The sequence below is a fragment of the Nicotiana tomentosiformis genome, chromosome 2 (assembly GCF_000390325.3).
Source record: "Nicotiana tomentosiformis chromosome 2, ASM39032v3, whole genome shotgun sequence".
Classification (NCBI taxonomy): domain Eukaryota; kingdom Viridiplantae; phylum Streptophyta; class Magnoliopsida; order Solanales; family Solanaceae; genus Nicotiana; species Nicotiana tomentosiformis.
In genome coordinates this window covers 10,199,207-10,212,612 of record NC_090813.1, presented here as the reverse complement: position 1 = coordinate 10,212,612, position 13,406 = coordinate 10,199,207, and the positions used below count along the sequence as shown (strand labels likewise).

The following is a 13,406-nucleotide window of genomic DNA, read 5'->3' as shown; positions in this document are numbered from 1 at the left end:
TCACCAAAATTGAAATAGTGGGAATAGTAATTTACTTCTCTTCCAAATCAATGTTTTAAAAGAGAAGGCGTGAGACGGGGCATTTTACTTAATACGGGGCGAGGCAAAAGCCTCGAGACATGAGGCATAAGGCCCAAGGATCTTTAATTTTTTAGATTTAAGAATTAATAATATAGCATTATAATACAAAAAAGATAAACTAAAAGTTCAAAAAAACTAAAAAGAATTAATGAAACTCATATAAAATAAAATATCTAACATGTTTTACATGTATAATAATGCAATATTGTTAAAGTTACAATGAAATATAAATTAACTACAACGTCTTAACTTTCAAACAACTAAAATTATTATTTCTTAAAAAATATTATCAAATTATATTTTTACCTCCTTAAAAGTAATTACTCAATAAACTTTATCAAGACTGTAATTTAAAATGTTAGTCCTTTATGAGTAAATATAAAATTATTTTTAAATATTAAAATAATTATGTATGATAATGTCGAGAGATATAGAACTAAGACATAGAACATCTATCAAGTAAAGATATAAATTTTGGTTATCCATTTTAAGAAGAAATATTCAAATGATATTCACTCTCACGATATTCTCATTTAGTAAATATGCAATATTATAGTTCGTTATTTGAGTTATTCACAATTTTTATATTCCTATAGATCAAAAGAATTTTAATCCTTCATTTGTTAAAGAATTTTGAGAGTCAACAATGGTAATTAATGAATTCAACACATGATTTGCATAGGAACTGTTGGGCGAGTTCCGAGCGTTAAGCGTTAGCCGTGTTTAAGGCTCACAGTCGGGCGCGCCTCGCAGAACTAAGTCATACACATGAGCCTCAAGGCATTTTGGTAGTGGTCCGTCTCGGGGCGAGTCCAAAAAAAACCTTTTAAAACAGTGTTCCAAATAAGTCCTCTTATTTGTCCGGGTCTTAAGATGGACGGGACACGAGACATTAATCAAATGGAAGATCAAAATAAAATTTAGAGGATTACAAGCCTATTGAAACACAAGCAAAGCACTGATTTGAAACAAAACGAGTGGAGTATTATTTCAGTGTAATTTGAAGTTTAAGAGAGGTTAGAAGTCTAAAAGTGAAATTGTTTAGGCTTAACTCAAAGGGAATGTGCATCCATTGGGCTGATTTTAGATCAATCTGATGATGAACGAGAAAACTACCCTCTATAGCCCCTCAAAATTTTAATAGTTCATGTTTTTACCTATTGACACAAAATGGCCCTCCGGCCCAAACATATTACATCTAATAGCCGAAATGTCTATTTTGTATATATTTTGTATAGAGACAGTCTATTTTGTATATTTTTTGTATAACGACAGTCTATTTTATATAGTGACAGTTTATTTTATATTTTTTAGTATAATGACAGTCTATTTAGCATATATTTTGTATAGTGACAGTCTATTTAGTATATATTTTGTATAGTGACAGTCTATTGTATATAAATTGTATAGCGACAGTCTATTTAGTATATTTTGTATAGTGACAGTCTATTTTGTATATATTTTTGTATAATGACAGTCTATTTTTGTATATATTTTGTATAGTGACTGTTTATTGTATATAAATTGTATAGTGACAGTCTATTTTGTATAATTCTTGTATAGTGACAGTCTATTTTGTAGTATATATTTTGTAATATACCAATATTTGAATCTATTTTCACCGAAAGAAATACATAAATATCCATGTAAATATATACTAATGGTGGGCCTGAAATTATGATTCCCATCAAAATCAACTAATGACATATATATGAAAATTTATTTGGTAAAAATTAAAGGATTTCCCCAGCAAAGAAAGTTATCACAGAAAAAAATAAGGCAATAACAAAGAGCTTGAGATTTTTATTCAAAGGGTGGTTGCTCCTCTCTGTTTAGCCAATGATTTTCCTTTTTCACTTTTAAAATAAAATCAACATCCCTTGAATTCCTGGAAATACGTACTACTATAGTACTATACAGTCATTTCTTCAACATCAATCAACAACAATAGCAAGATCTCTCTTTCTCTGTCTCTGTTTCTATGATTTTAGTTCCTCTTTTTTGGTACATAACAATTGAGGCAGTGATGATATTTTATCCGGATTCTGGGCTAACTGGATCGGGCATAGAGACTATCCGACCCGTATCTTGGCCTGGCAAATCACCGGACGGCTGGTGATTCCAAGGTTTTTACTTTGCAGGCAATCGGTGATTTTGCAGCCATGGCGTGGTCGCCTTCTCCCTTTTCAGTGACATGTCTTTGTAGATCTGAGCCTCTTAGTTAAGTACTTTTGAGCTAGCCACTAGAATTACTTTTGGGCTATAAAATGTATATTGTAATTTTGGACTACCGGGTGTTAAAAGTTTGTCCCGAATGGTTATAAATGAATGGAATTTTTACATTCCTATACGCTATTTCAATCTTTATTACCCTCCCTACTCAAGTTTTAATATAATTACATATTATATACCCAATTACCAATTATGTATATTTTTAGGCATTTAATGATAATAATTAGTATCCTAAAATCACTCTAACGTATCTTCATGAGTAGCTAAATTCCTAATCTAGGGTTTTGATGGAACCTATTGAAGGATGATTTTCTTGTTATGTTAATATAGATTTGCCGTAGTATTTTCTCTATTTGTTCAACTATATTATTCTTGTGGTTGATTGGAGGGCCTTCAATTAGCTGTGCCTATTTAGTATGTATTACTCGGGAGAGAGTGCATATTTAGGTAGTTGTTGAACAACATCACTCCTAAACGTATATGAGGGATCAATACGGAGGTTTAAAGGTGGGTTTAGGGATAACGAAACCTTGGTGCGATTTGAGTGAGTTGTGCTTAATGCTAGCTAGCATAATTCGGGAGAATATGTCTAGTAATTGTGATAATTACTCGGGAGAGAGTTACGACAGTTAGAGTGCTCATGATCGGTAGAGAAGACTTAGGCAAATTTGTAGAAAACGTAGCAAAAAAGATTCTGACAATAGGGGAAATCATAACCTTAGATCATTCCAATTCTTGTTTACAACCTGTTCGTAGTTAGTTGTTAATTATTACATTTTAATTACGTAATATTTAGTTAGTAAAAACCAATCTGTTACTTAAATCTTTCTGAAGATTAATTGTGTGAATTTGTGCGAGTCTAGTAATTGTATTTGATAGGTTAATTCCTTGTGGGATTCGACTCCGGACTTATTAGGCGGAATATATTTGCAACGACCACTTAGTCCTTTTTATAAGGCATAGTTGGGCGTGATCAAATTTTGGTGCCGTTGCCGGGGATTTAACGTTATTAATTACAGCTAAAAGAAGTGCTAGAATTCTTAGTATAGTCAATTTTCCCCATTCTAAACCAAATATATTGAAATTTTAACGTTTGTAGTCTTGGGTGTTACAGGTGCATGCCTAGGAATTCCTCAAGAACTGGTGAATTGCTTGAAGCGATATCAAATCCTGAGAAAGTTTTCAAGGCACTAAATCGAGCAAACAAGAGAAGCAAACAACAACGAAACTCGAGAGAACAAATCGAACCAAACATGGCTGACGGAATAGAAAATCCAATAAACAACAGAAACAATGAGAATGAACCAAACATTCGGGGTGTGGTGCTTCTTGTACCAGAAACAACATTATATGATTGGGCACAACCCACCGCCGACAATCTGGCAACCGCAATTGCAGTCCCTCAGATACAAGCAGAATCATTCCAAATCACAAATAACATGCTACATTTGTTGCAGAACAAGGGACTGTTCTCTGGGTCACATATTGAAGATCCTCAGCAGCACCTGAAGAATTTCATGTCAATATGTTTAACGCAAAGGCAACACAACGTAACACCGGACGCAATAAAGCTTTTGTTGTTCCCATTCTCGCTGACAGGAGAAGCTCAGACTTGGCTTAATTCGCTCCCCATAAATTCCATCACTACTTGGGAGGAATTAGTCAAACAATTTTTGAACAAATTCTACCCACCAAATAAAACTGCCCAACAGATTGATGATATATTGAGCTACAGGCAGAGACAAACAGAATCACTACAAGAAACATGGGAGAGATTCAATGGCATATTGGTTAAGCGTCCACATCATGGTATCCCAGATCAGATGTTGGGGCAGAGATTCTACATGGGATTGGCTGACAGCTTAAAGGCCAATGTTGATGCTTCAGCGGGTGGAGAATTTCTGAGTAAAACATTCCCAGAATGCAAGATCCTACTTGATAAGATGGCACAAAACTCAGGATGGATGACTAGAGCTTCCACGATCACTCCGGCAGTTCACTCAGTGGCGTTGGATCCAAACAACTCTATAGCTGAGAATATGGCTACCCTAATGACACAAATGAGTATCCTCACCAAAAAGATTGATGAATCAGGCCAGAAGCAGCAGGTTCACATAGTTGACACAACTAATGGGGGCTTATGTACACCATGCATTAACCAACCATATGTTTGCTCGTGGAGTGCGGAAGGTGACAACCAGCAATATCATGAAGATATGAATTATGTAGCCAACTATGGGAGACAGAGGCAAGGTGGTTTGAATTGGGGTCAACATAATCAACAATATAGACCAGCTCAACAACAGTACAATAACAACAACAATGCTGGAGCTATGCGACCAATGGGTCAAGTTGCGCCTTACCAAAGGCAACAAGGCTACATCCAGCAAAATCAGCAGCTGACTTATCAACAACCTCAACAACAACAGATTATGAGACTAGAGGATGGGTTTACTAAACTTGAGGGAATGCTGCAACAATTGATTGGGTCAACGGAAAAAATGCAACAGAGGGTAGACTCGCATGAATCAGCAATAAAGGGTATTGAGATTCAATTAGGACAGATTTCTATGGCCCTAAACAATCGTCCCCAAGGGGCGTTACCTGCTGACACACAAGTCAATCCAAAAGAATAGGGCCCAAAACAGCTTATGGCAGTGAGTCTACGAAATGGTAGAGACCTAAATCTGGAGCAAGAGATGGCTCGCGAAAGTCGGCCTACTGAAACACTTGTGCATGTACCCATCGAGATAGATGACTCAACAGGGTTAACAGAGGTGATGGTACAACATGCGCCAGCCGAAACAAGTAAGGAAACAGAAGTCGCGAAGAAAACTGAGTCAGAGCAAGAGAAGGCAGCAGAAACAGTGCCAAAGGAGCTTCAAAATCAAAGCACATTAAAGAAGCGGCCTCCAACACCCTTCCCCCAAAGATTGGCCAAATATCAAAAGGATGAGCAATATAAGAAATTCTTGGAGATGTTGAAGCAAATTCAGGTAAACATTCCATTGATTGATGCCTTAAAGGAAATGCCTGGTTATGCAAAAATGATGAAGACTTGATGTATCGTAAGTTTGACTTTCAAGACTTGGCCTCGGTTACACTGACTCAGAAATGTAGTGCTGTTGTGGCAAGACCCATAGCTGAGAAGTTATCTGATCCAGGGAGTTTCACAATCCCATGCACAATAGGCAACTATGCGTTTGCTAAGGCACTTTGTGATTTGGGGGCAAGCATAAACTTGATGCCCTTGACTATCTACAAAAGGTTAGGCATTGGAAGAGCTAGACCCACGTCGATGTTATTACAGCTGGCCGATCGGATAGTGAAGAGGCCCTCTGGTATCATTGATGATATGTATTAGTACAGGTGGGGAAGTTTGTTTTCCCAGTAGATTTTGTCATTTTAGACTGCCGGGTTGACGAGGAGATTCCCATAATTTTGGGAAGGCCATTCTTTTCCACTGGGAGAGCCCTAATTGATTGTGAAACTGGAGAGCTAAAGATGAGATTGAACGATGAAGAGATAAAGTTTAATGTGCAAAAATCTATGCGGCGACCTAGTGAGTTTGCTAACTGCTCTCTGATAGAAGCTGTGGATGTGATCTTGGAGGAGGAAGATAAGACTCTGAATGCAAAAGTCCTCTAGCAACATGTCTTATGAACTTAGAAGAAATGAATGGTGAAAACTTGACAAAGTGGGTTTTGGCCCTTGAAGGGCGAGGGTACTGGAAAAGAGAGTTCGAATTCGAGCCCTTACACTTGAAAGAAAGAAAAATACCTCCAGCTAAGCCGTCAATTGAAGAGCCACCATAGTTGGAACTAAAACCGTTACTTTTTCACCTCAGGTACGCTTTCTTGGGACCTAAATCCACTTTACCTGTTATTATCTCATCCAATTTGTTAGATGTGCAAGAAGAACAACTTTTGCAGGTGTTAATGGAATGCAAGACTGCAATTGGCTAGACCATTGCAGATATTAAGGGGATCAGCCCGACATTTTGTATGCATAAGATTCTATTAGAAGATGGGCACAAACATTCCAGAGAACATCAAAGAAGGCTAAACCCCAACATGAAAGAAGTGGTGAAGAAAGAAGTGATCAAGTGGTTAGATGCAAGAATCATCTTCCCAATCTCTGACAGTAATTAGGTTAGCCCAGTTCAGTGTGTGCCAAAGAATGGTGGAATGACTGTAGTGCCCAATAAGAATAATGAGTTGATCTCAACTCGTACAGTTACGGGTTGGCGAATTTGTATGGATTATAGAAAACTGAACACAGCCACCCGGAAAGACCATTTTCCTTTACTATTCATTGACCAAATGTTGGATAGACTGGCATGGAAGTCTCACTTCTATTTTTTGGATGGGTATTCGGGGTACAATCAGATTTCCATAGCCCCTGAGGATAGAGATAAGACATCATTCACTTGCCTGTATGGCATCTTTGCCTTTCGGAGAATGCCGTTTGGCCTATGCAATGCACCAGCCACCTTTCAGAGGTGTATGTTAGCCATTTTTACTGACATGGTTGAAGATATTATGGAAGTATTTATGGATGATTTCTCTGTGGTAGGGGATTCATTTGAAGACTGTCTGCATAATTTAAGAAGAGTGTTAAAAAGGTGTATGGAGACAAATTTAGTGTTGAACTGGGAGAAATGCCATTTTATGGTACAAGAAGGTATAGTGTTGGGGCATTGAGTGTCCAGTAAGGGTATTGAAGTTGACCATGCTAAGGTTGAGGTGATTGAGAAGGTTCCACCGCCCACTTCAGTTAAGGCAGTAAGAAGTTTCGTTGGGCACGCCAGGTTTTACAGGCGATTTATAAAGGATTTCTCAAAAATTGCTAACCCTTATGTAAACTCCTTGAAAAGGATCATTCTTTTGTGTTTTCTGATGATTGAAGGTTAGCCTTTGAGGAGCTGAAAAGGAGACTGGTGACTGCACCAATCATCGTTGCACCCAACTGGGAGCAACCATTTGAGCTCATGTGTGATGCAAGTGACTATGCTATAGGAGCAGTCATGGGGCAGCGAAAGGACAAACTGGTGCACCCACTTTACTATGCAAGCAGAATGCTGAGCGGTGCATAACTCAATTATACCGTGACTGAGAAAGAGATGTTGGCTGTGGTGTTTGCATTCGACAAATTCAGGTCTTATTTGATTGGTTCAAAAGTGATTGTTTATACTGACCATGCAGCACTTAGGTACCTGATAGCAAAGAAGGAGTCAAAGCCACGCTTGATCCGTTGGGTTCTTTTGCTACAAGAATTTGATTTGGAGATCCGCGATAGAAAATGGGCAGAGAACCAAGTGGCAGACCACCTTTCAAGGTTAGAGGGAGCTGAAAAGAAAGTCGAGGTAGAAGATATAACTGAGATATTCCCAGATGAACAATTGCTAGCAGTGATACTGGAGGAAGCGCCATGGTATGCAGACATTGCAAACTACCTGGCAAGCGGTATTATCCCCTATGATCTTTCCTCTGTTCAAAAGAAAAAGTTCTTTCGTGACTGTCACATGTATTATTGGGATGAGCCTTACATGTTCAGAATTTGTGTTGATAACATGATCCGGAGATGTATCCCCGAGATAGATCAATCTTCTGTTTTGTAGGCTTGTCATGCATCACCATATGGTGGCCACTTCGGAGAAGTAAGGATCGCCGCGAAAGTGCTGGAATCAAGCTTCTACTGGCCGACAATGTTCAAGGATGCACACTTACGGGTGAAAGGTTGTGATGAATGCCAACGAACTGGGAATATTTCCCGTCTACATAAGATGCCTATGAACCCAATTCAAAAGGTAGAAGTGTTTGACGTGTGGGAAATTGATTTCATGGGGCCTTTCGTCAGCTCATATAGCAACAAATACATACTCGTAGTAGTGGACTACATGTCGAAATGGGTAGAGGCTGCAGTGCTCCCGAAAAATGATGCTAAGGGAGTAATTGGCTTTTTGAGAAAAAATATATTCACCCGATTTGGCACTCCAAGGGCGATAATCAGTGACGGAGGCACTCACTTCTGTAATCGAGCCTTCGCAAAGCTGTTAGAAAAGTATGGTGTACGTCACAAAGTTGCCACCCCATATCATCCTCAAACGAGTGGGCAAGTAGAAGTGTCGAACAGAGAGATAAAGAGTGTTTTGACAAAGACTGTGAATGCTTCAAGAACGGATTGGGCAAGAAAGTTAGATGATGCACTCTGGGCCTATCGTACAGCTTTCAAAACTCCGATTGGTATGACGCCATATAAATTGGTATTTGGGAAGGCATGTCACCTACCAGTGGAGTTGGAGCATAGAGCTTTATGGGCACTGCGACAATTGAATCTTGATATAGAAGCTGCGGGCACAAGCAGAGTCATAGAGCTGCACGAGCTTGATGAATTTCGTTACCACGCTTTTGAGAGCACAAGATTATACAAGGAGAGAATAAAAATAATGCATGATAAAAATATTCTTGAGCGGAGTTTTAAACCCGGAGATAAGGTATTGCTATACAACTCGAGGTTGAGGTTATTCCCGGGTAAGTTAAAGTCACGATGGTCGGGACCATTTAGTGTGGTGGAGATTCACCCCACCAGAACCATAGAGATTGATGCATCAAATGACTCTCGCACGTTTAGAGTCAATGGGCACAGGTTAAAACATTATTTGGGCATGGAAGATGTTAAGGTGGTGTTGGTGACTCATTTGCTCGAGCCACCAAGGTTAAGCGAGCCTTAAGTGCAATTATCTGCGTCGTGCCACGACGTTAAATCAGGCGCTCGTTGGGAGGCAACCCAATTCGTAGTTGATTTTTAGTGTAGTTAGAATTTTTCCTTGTTTTGGTTTTGTTTTTAGGTACTAACAAGTTTGCAGGAGAGTTGGGCAAGTCGAACAGGGTTTCAGCATCACCTGACGGACAACAGGCGCTGGGGCTGGCGATGCCTGGCTAACGCCAGGGTCTACCTGGCCTTAGGCTAGCGACGCTAGGGTCTGCTTGGCTTTAGGCTGGCGACGCCTGGCTAATGCCAGGTACTGGGCCAGGCGACGCCAGGTAAGTTATTTCGGCCCAGCTCACGTTATTTTAGTCGAACCTCCTATCATTACACCCCTTAAACACTGAACACAATACACACAACCCTAACCTCACTTAAACCAAAAACATATCAAGCTTTAGAAAAGAAATTCACAAACACACACATCTTCTCATCAATGTTTCTCTCAACCAAATACACTGTATGAATTGCCCTCACCCACAAACACTCAACAACACATTGCCATAGTAGTATCCCCCATCCCCATTGAAGTCAAGTTTAGTATTGCTATTCTTTCACACTAATCAGAAATTCTCAGGCAGCTTCTTCCACTCAAAAGCTTCAAAGGTATGATTTCACTTCTTCCCTTTGCAATTTCGACAGAGGTACATGTATAATATTACACACAAAAATTGGTGGTTGTTCTTCATTGTGGTATTGAATTTGTGTGCCCCAACCCCATGAAACCCCATAGGAATAGTACTGGGATTATGAAAATGTGTGGTAGTACGGAACCCCCAAGCTGATTTGGGAGGATGAGGCAATCCCTCATGTCCATAAGAAATACCATGGCACTAATGCACGTTAAGTGTTTGATATAATTCCTCAATGGCATTCCTTGTCCCCATTGGAGCCCGTCTCCGGGATTAATAGACTAGTGTTATGAAGTCATACACCACGATAAAATCTTAAGTGGGGTGGCTCGCGGGTAGCCCATGTATTGTTCTTTGATTCTAATATTAAGGAAAGACGAGGTGGAGTCTGAGTAACCTCGGGAAGTCGGAAAAAATTATGTGTGTAACGTGTAATGCAGTTTTATCTGACTACTGCTTATTTGTGTAGGAATAACGATGCCTCCCAGAAAAGACACCGGAAAAGCCAAGGCTACTTCCACTGCGCCGGTTAAAGTAAAAGTGACCTCAACACCTCCCCCAAAGAAGATAAAAGGGGGGGGAGGGGGGGAGGGGGGAGCTACCTCCAATTTAAGTGGAGTACAAGCTGTGGCAGATATGCATCAACAACCACAAGGCCAAAGAGAGTTTGGCATCAACAACATACCACCGCACACTAAGGATTGGTACATGCGTTGTAGGCCTAAACATGTACACCCGGAAGCAGCTATCAATGAACGCAGCTTGAAAGCAAAGTATCAGGTAATTTGGAGGGGCATTCAGGATATGGGGTTGAGCTATGTATTCAAGAACACAGGGAACATTAATCTCAACTTAGTCCGAGAATTTTATGCAGGGTTTGATCCGCAGAGTACTGAACAGCTGGTGCCGATTCGTGGACGATTGATAGATTTCTCACCCACGGACATATGTAACTTTTTAGGTGCTTCGGATGTTCCTGTGGAGCCATTAGACCACTTCATTCGCCGTCCTACATACAGAGAGTTGAGACACATGCTTTGTGGTGCCGATTCTACGGCAGCACGGGTCCGGGATAAGATAACTAATCGGCACAAGAGGTTTCCCAAAAAGAAGATGAGGGCGGAGGCTCAAGTGTGGCTTAAACTGATAAATGCACGACTCCTACCGTGCAATAATGACACACTCATTAGCCGTGAGAGGACCTGTGTACTCTACTTCCTCATGACGGGTCAAAGGGTAAATGTGGGTCATCTTTTCCCCTACTAGATGTCTGTTGTCAGAACGAGTAAAAAGATCGATCGAATGCTATTTGCTAATTTTCTAACTCAGTACTTAAGACACGAGGAGGTTGAGGAGGAGCCAGAGTTTGACCACACCATTGATTAGACCTACGACAAACGGACATCACTAGCCTCCGACTGAAAGAAGAGACTGCCATGACATCGATGACAAGTACCGAGCACAACACTCGGGATGATAGTTTTATGGCCCATCTCTATAGGATGATGGATTTGTAGCTAAGGATAGGAGGTCGACAGGCCACATCTGAGGAGAGGACTGAATTGGAGCACCGGTACCCGCTCAATGCTCATGCCTAGAAGCTGGTTGGGTTAGGAGATGGATACAAACTACCCAATGATGAGGATATCAACACACTGGAGCAGTCTGAAGCTGAGCCAGAGTAGTCAGATGGTGAGGGAGATGATGATGATGCGGAGGACAAACATGATGAGGAGTGGAGAGCTTCAGAGGATGAAGAGGTTGCTTGATCAGGGAGTTTCTTCACACCCTACTCATTTTCCGTGTTTTGTCATTTTGTGCATGCACTGAGGACATTGCATGATCTAAATATGGGGTGGGGACTTGTACATGGTTAATTTTAGTTATTTAGTTATTTAATGTTAATTGTGTTAGTATGTGTTTTTAGTAGTTTAGTAATTATTTTAAAAAAAAAATCTTTAAATTGAGTTGGACTCATCCCGACGATGGATCTCCCAAACGGTTTTCTTGAGGGAAGTAAGTCAAAAGAAAATACCAAAAAGATTTTTTTTGTTGTGTGCAGGTAGTGTAGTAATTCCCCCTTAGTTTTTCTTTGGGCCGCGGTTCTTTTCCAGGGGCTTTTAGTTGAACCAGGCGTAGTTAGTTTTAATTTTTAGGAGTAGGAACCACGAAGCTATGCGTTTAATTGTAGAAATATCTCTTAGCTTTGTTATGCCTTGAGAATAGTTAGTACTAAGGTTGTGACGCTTAGGCTCGGTTTTTGACTCTCGCATAAGTACCTTAAATCGTAGATTCCTAATTTTGCTTAGCTGCTTTGACTGGAGTGTCACGATGAAACCAATCCTGAGTTAGTTATGTGCCATGCATGTGTGAGTTTTGTTTGTATTCTGTGCATTGCATTTGATGTCTAGAACTTACCCTGTGTGTGTGCAAAGCGAAATAGTAGTCTTGTTCAGTCTGAGAAGTGATATAGGCATTTCTTTGTTAAGACAGATATATATAGTTTACCCACCTAAATGTTATGTAACATAGTTAACCCCTTTGATCCTTTTATCATGTTTCTTTGGCAACCACCACATTACAAGCCTTACCCAATTGTTTGAATTAACCGTCTATTTGAACCTTTTCATCTCGAATGAGCACTTGAATTGTTATGAACTTTATAAAAGTTAAAGTGTGGGGTGATTGGTTTGGTTTTTGAGTGGAACCAATGAAATAAGGAGAAGGGTGAACTGTTTTGAAAAAGTAAGAGCTGCTTGAATCGAAAAAGAGAAAAAAAGAAGAAGAAAAAGAAGAGAATATTCGTTGAAAAGTGGCGACTCTTAATGTAATTATGCTTAAAGAAATATGGGATAATATAAATTGAAGTGAAGGTGGAATGTTTGGTTTGGCACAAGTATGGGATGTGTGTTAAAGTATATGTATTAAAGTGCTAAGGGAGGTGTAGTCACTCATATCCAAATGTATCACACCCGACCCACAGCCTACATTACAACCAATGAAAGTCCTACTTGATCTTAGACTGAATGAACTCGATTCGTAGAGTATTACACTACGGGGAAGCCTATGGTGCATCATTTGTAGCATATGAATGTTATTTCTGAGAGCGAGTGAATTTTGTCTATCTTAAGTTCCTATGTTCTTAAAATTTCATTGTGTGTGGAACTAAGCTCTCTGATTGGGTGAGGGCACATGACTCATAAAGGAAAGGTAAGGTTGTCGATATCCATGTCAGAGTAAGTAAGTGAATTGTGAATAAGGCATGGTATTTGTGAGTCGAATCTTGAGGTGAAGATGTCACACTTGTGTGATTAAACTGTTTTAAAAATTCTTGGTATAATGAGTTAGGAGAATTGCTTTAAAAGGTCGTATCTATAAGTGTAGTTTGATTGCTCGAGGACGAGCAATGTTTAAGTGTGGGGTATTGATGTGCGACTATAATTCCATAGTTTCGTACATTATGTGCCTTGCATTTTACATGCTTTAATGATTAATTACACTTTATTTGCGCATAATGGAGTCTATTTTATGTGTAGGTAAATTGGAGATGAAAGTAGAGCAAAACGGATACTTAAACATCGAAGGTGTGCTTGAGAACAGTGAAAAGGAGAGACCTGGCGAGGCCAGCCAAAGGCCAGGCTAGACCAGGCTTTAGCCTGGTGAGGCCAGCCTAAGGCCAGGCTAGACCAGGCT

At 39.8% G+C, this 13,406-nt stretch overlaps 2 protein-coding genes across 2 annotated transcripts; both read left to right on the top strand.

Moving 5' to 3' along the window:
• Positions 1 to 3,431: 3,431 nt before the first annotated feature.
• On the top strand, positions 3,432 to 4,949 carry LOC138904332 (uncharacterized). Its single transcript, XM_070192833.1, has one exon. It carries the CDS (start codon positions 3,432 to 3,434, stop codon positions 4,947 to 4,949), a length of 1,518 nt encoding a protein of 505 aa, XP_070048934.1.
• A 15-nt stretch (positions 4,950 to 4,964) lies between these two features.
• LOC138904331 (uncharacterized) lies at positions 4,965 to 5,961 on the top strand. The gene is made up of 2 exons (XM_070192832.1): positions 4,965 to 5,309; positions 5,683 to 5,961. Exons 1-2 carry the CDS (start codon positions 4,965 to 4,967, stop codon positions 5,959 to 5,961), a joined length of 624 nt encoding a protein of 207 aa, XP_070048933.1.
• The last annotated feature ends 7,445 nt before the right edge of the window (positions 5,962 to 13,406 follow it).

Excerpts from the sequence above, each read along its gene's own strand:
- LOC138904332 (XM_070192833.1), top strand. The coding sequence starts at position 3,432 with ATGCCTAGGAATTCCTCAAGAACTGGTGAATTGCTTGAAGCGATATCA.
- LOC138904331 (XM_070192832.1), top strand. The coding sequence starts at position 4,965 with ATGGCAGTGAGTCTACGAAATGGTAGAGACCTAAATCTGGAGCAAGAG. Across the intron at positions 5,310-5,682 it reads AGATGTTGAAGCAAATTCAG|GTGGGGAAGTTTGTTTTCCC; the intron begins GTAAACATTCCA and ends GTATTAGTACAG.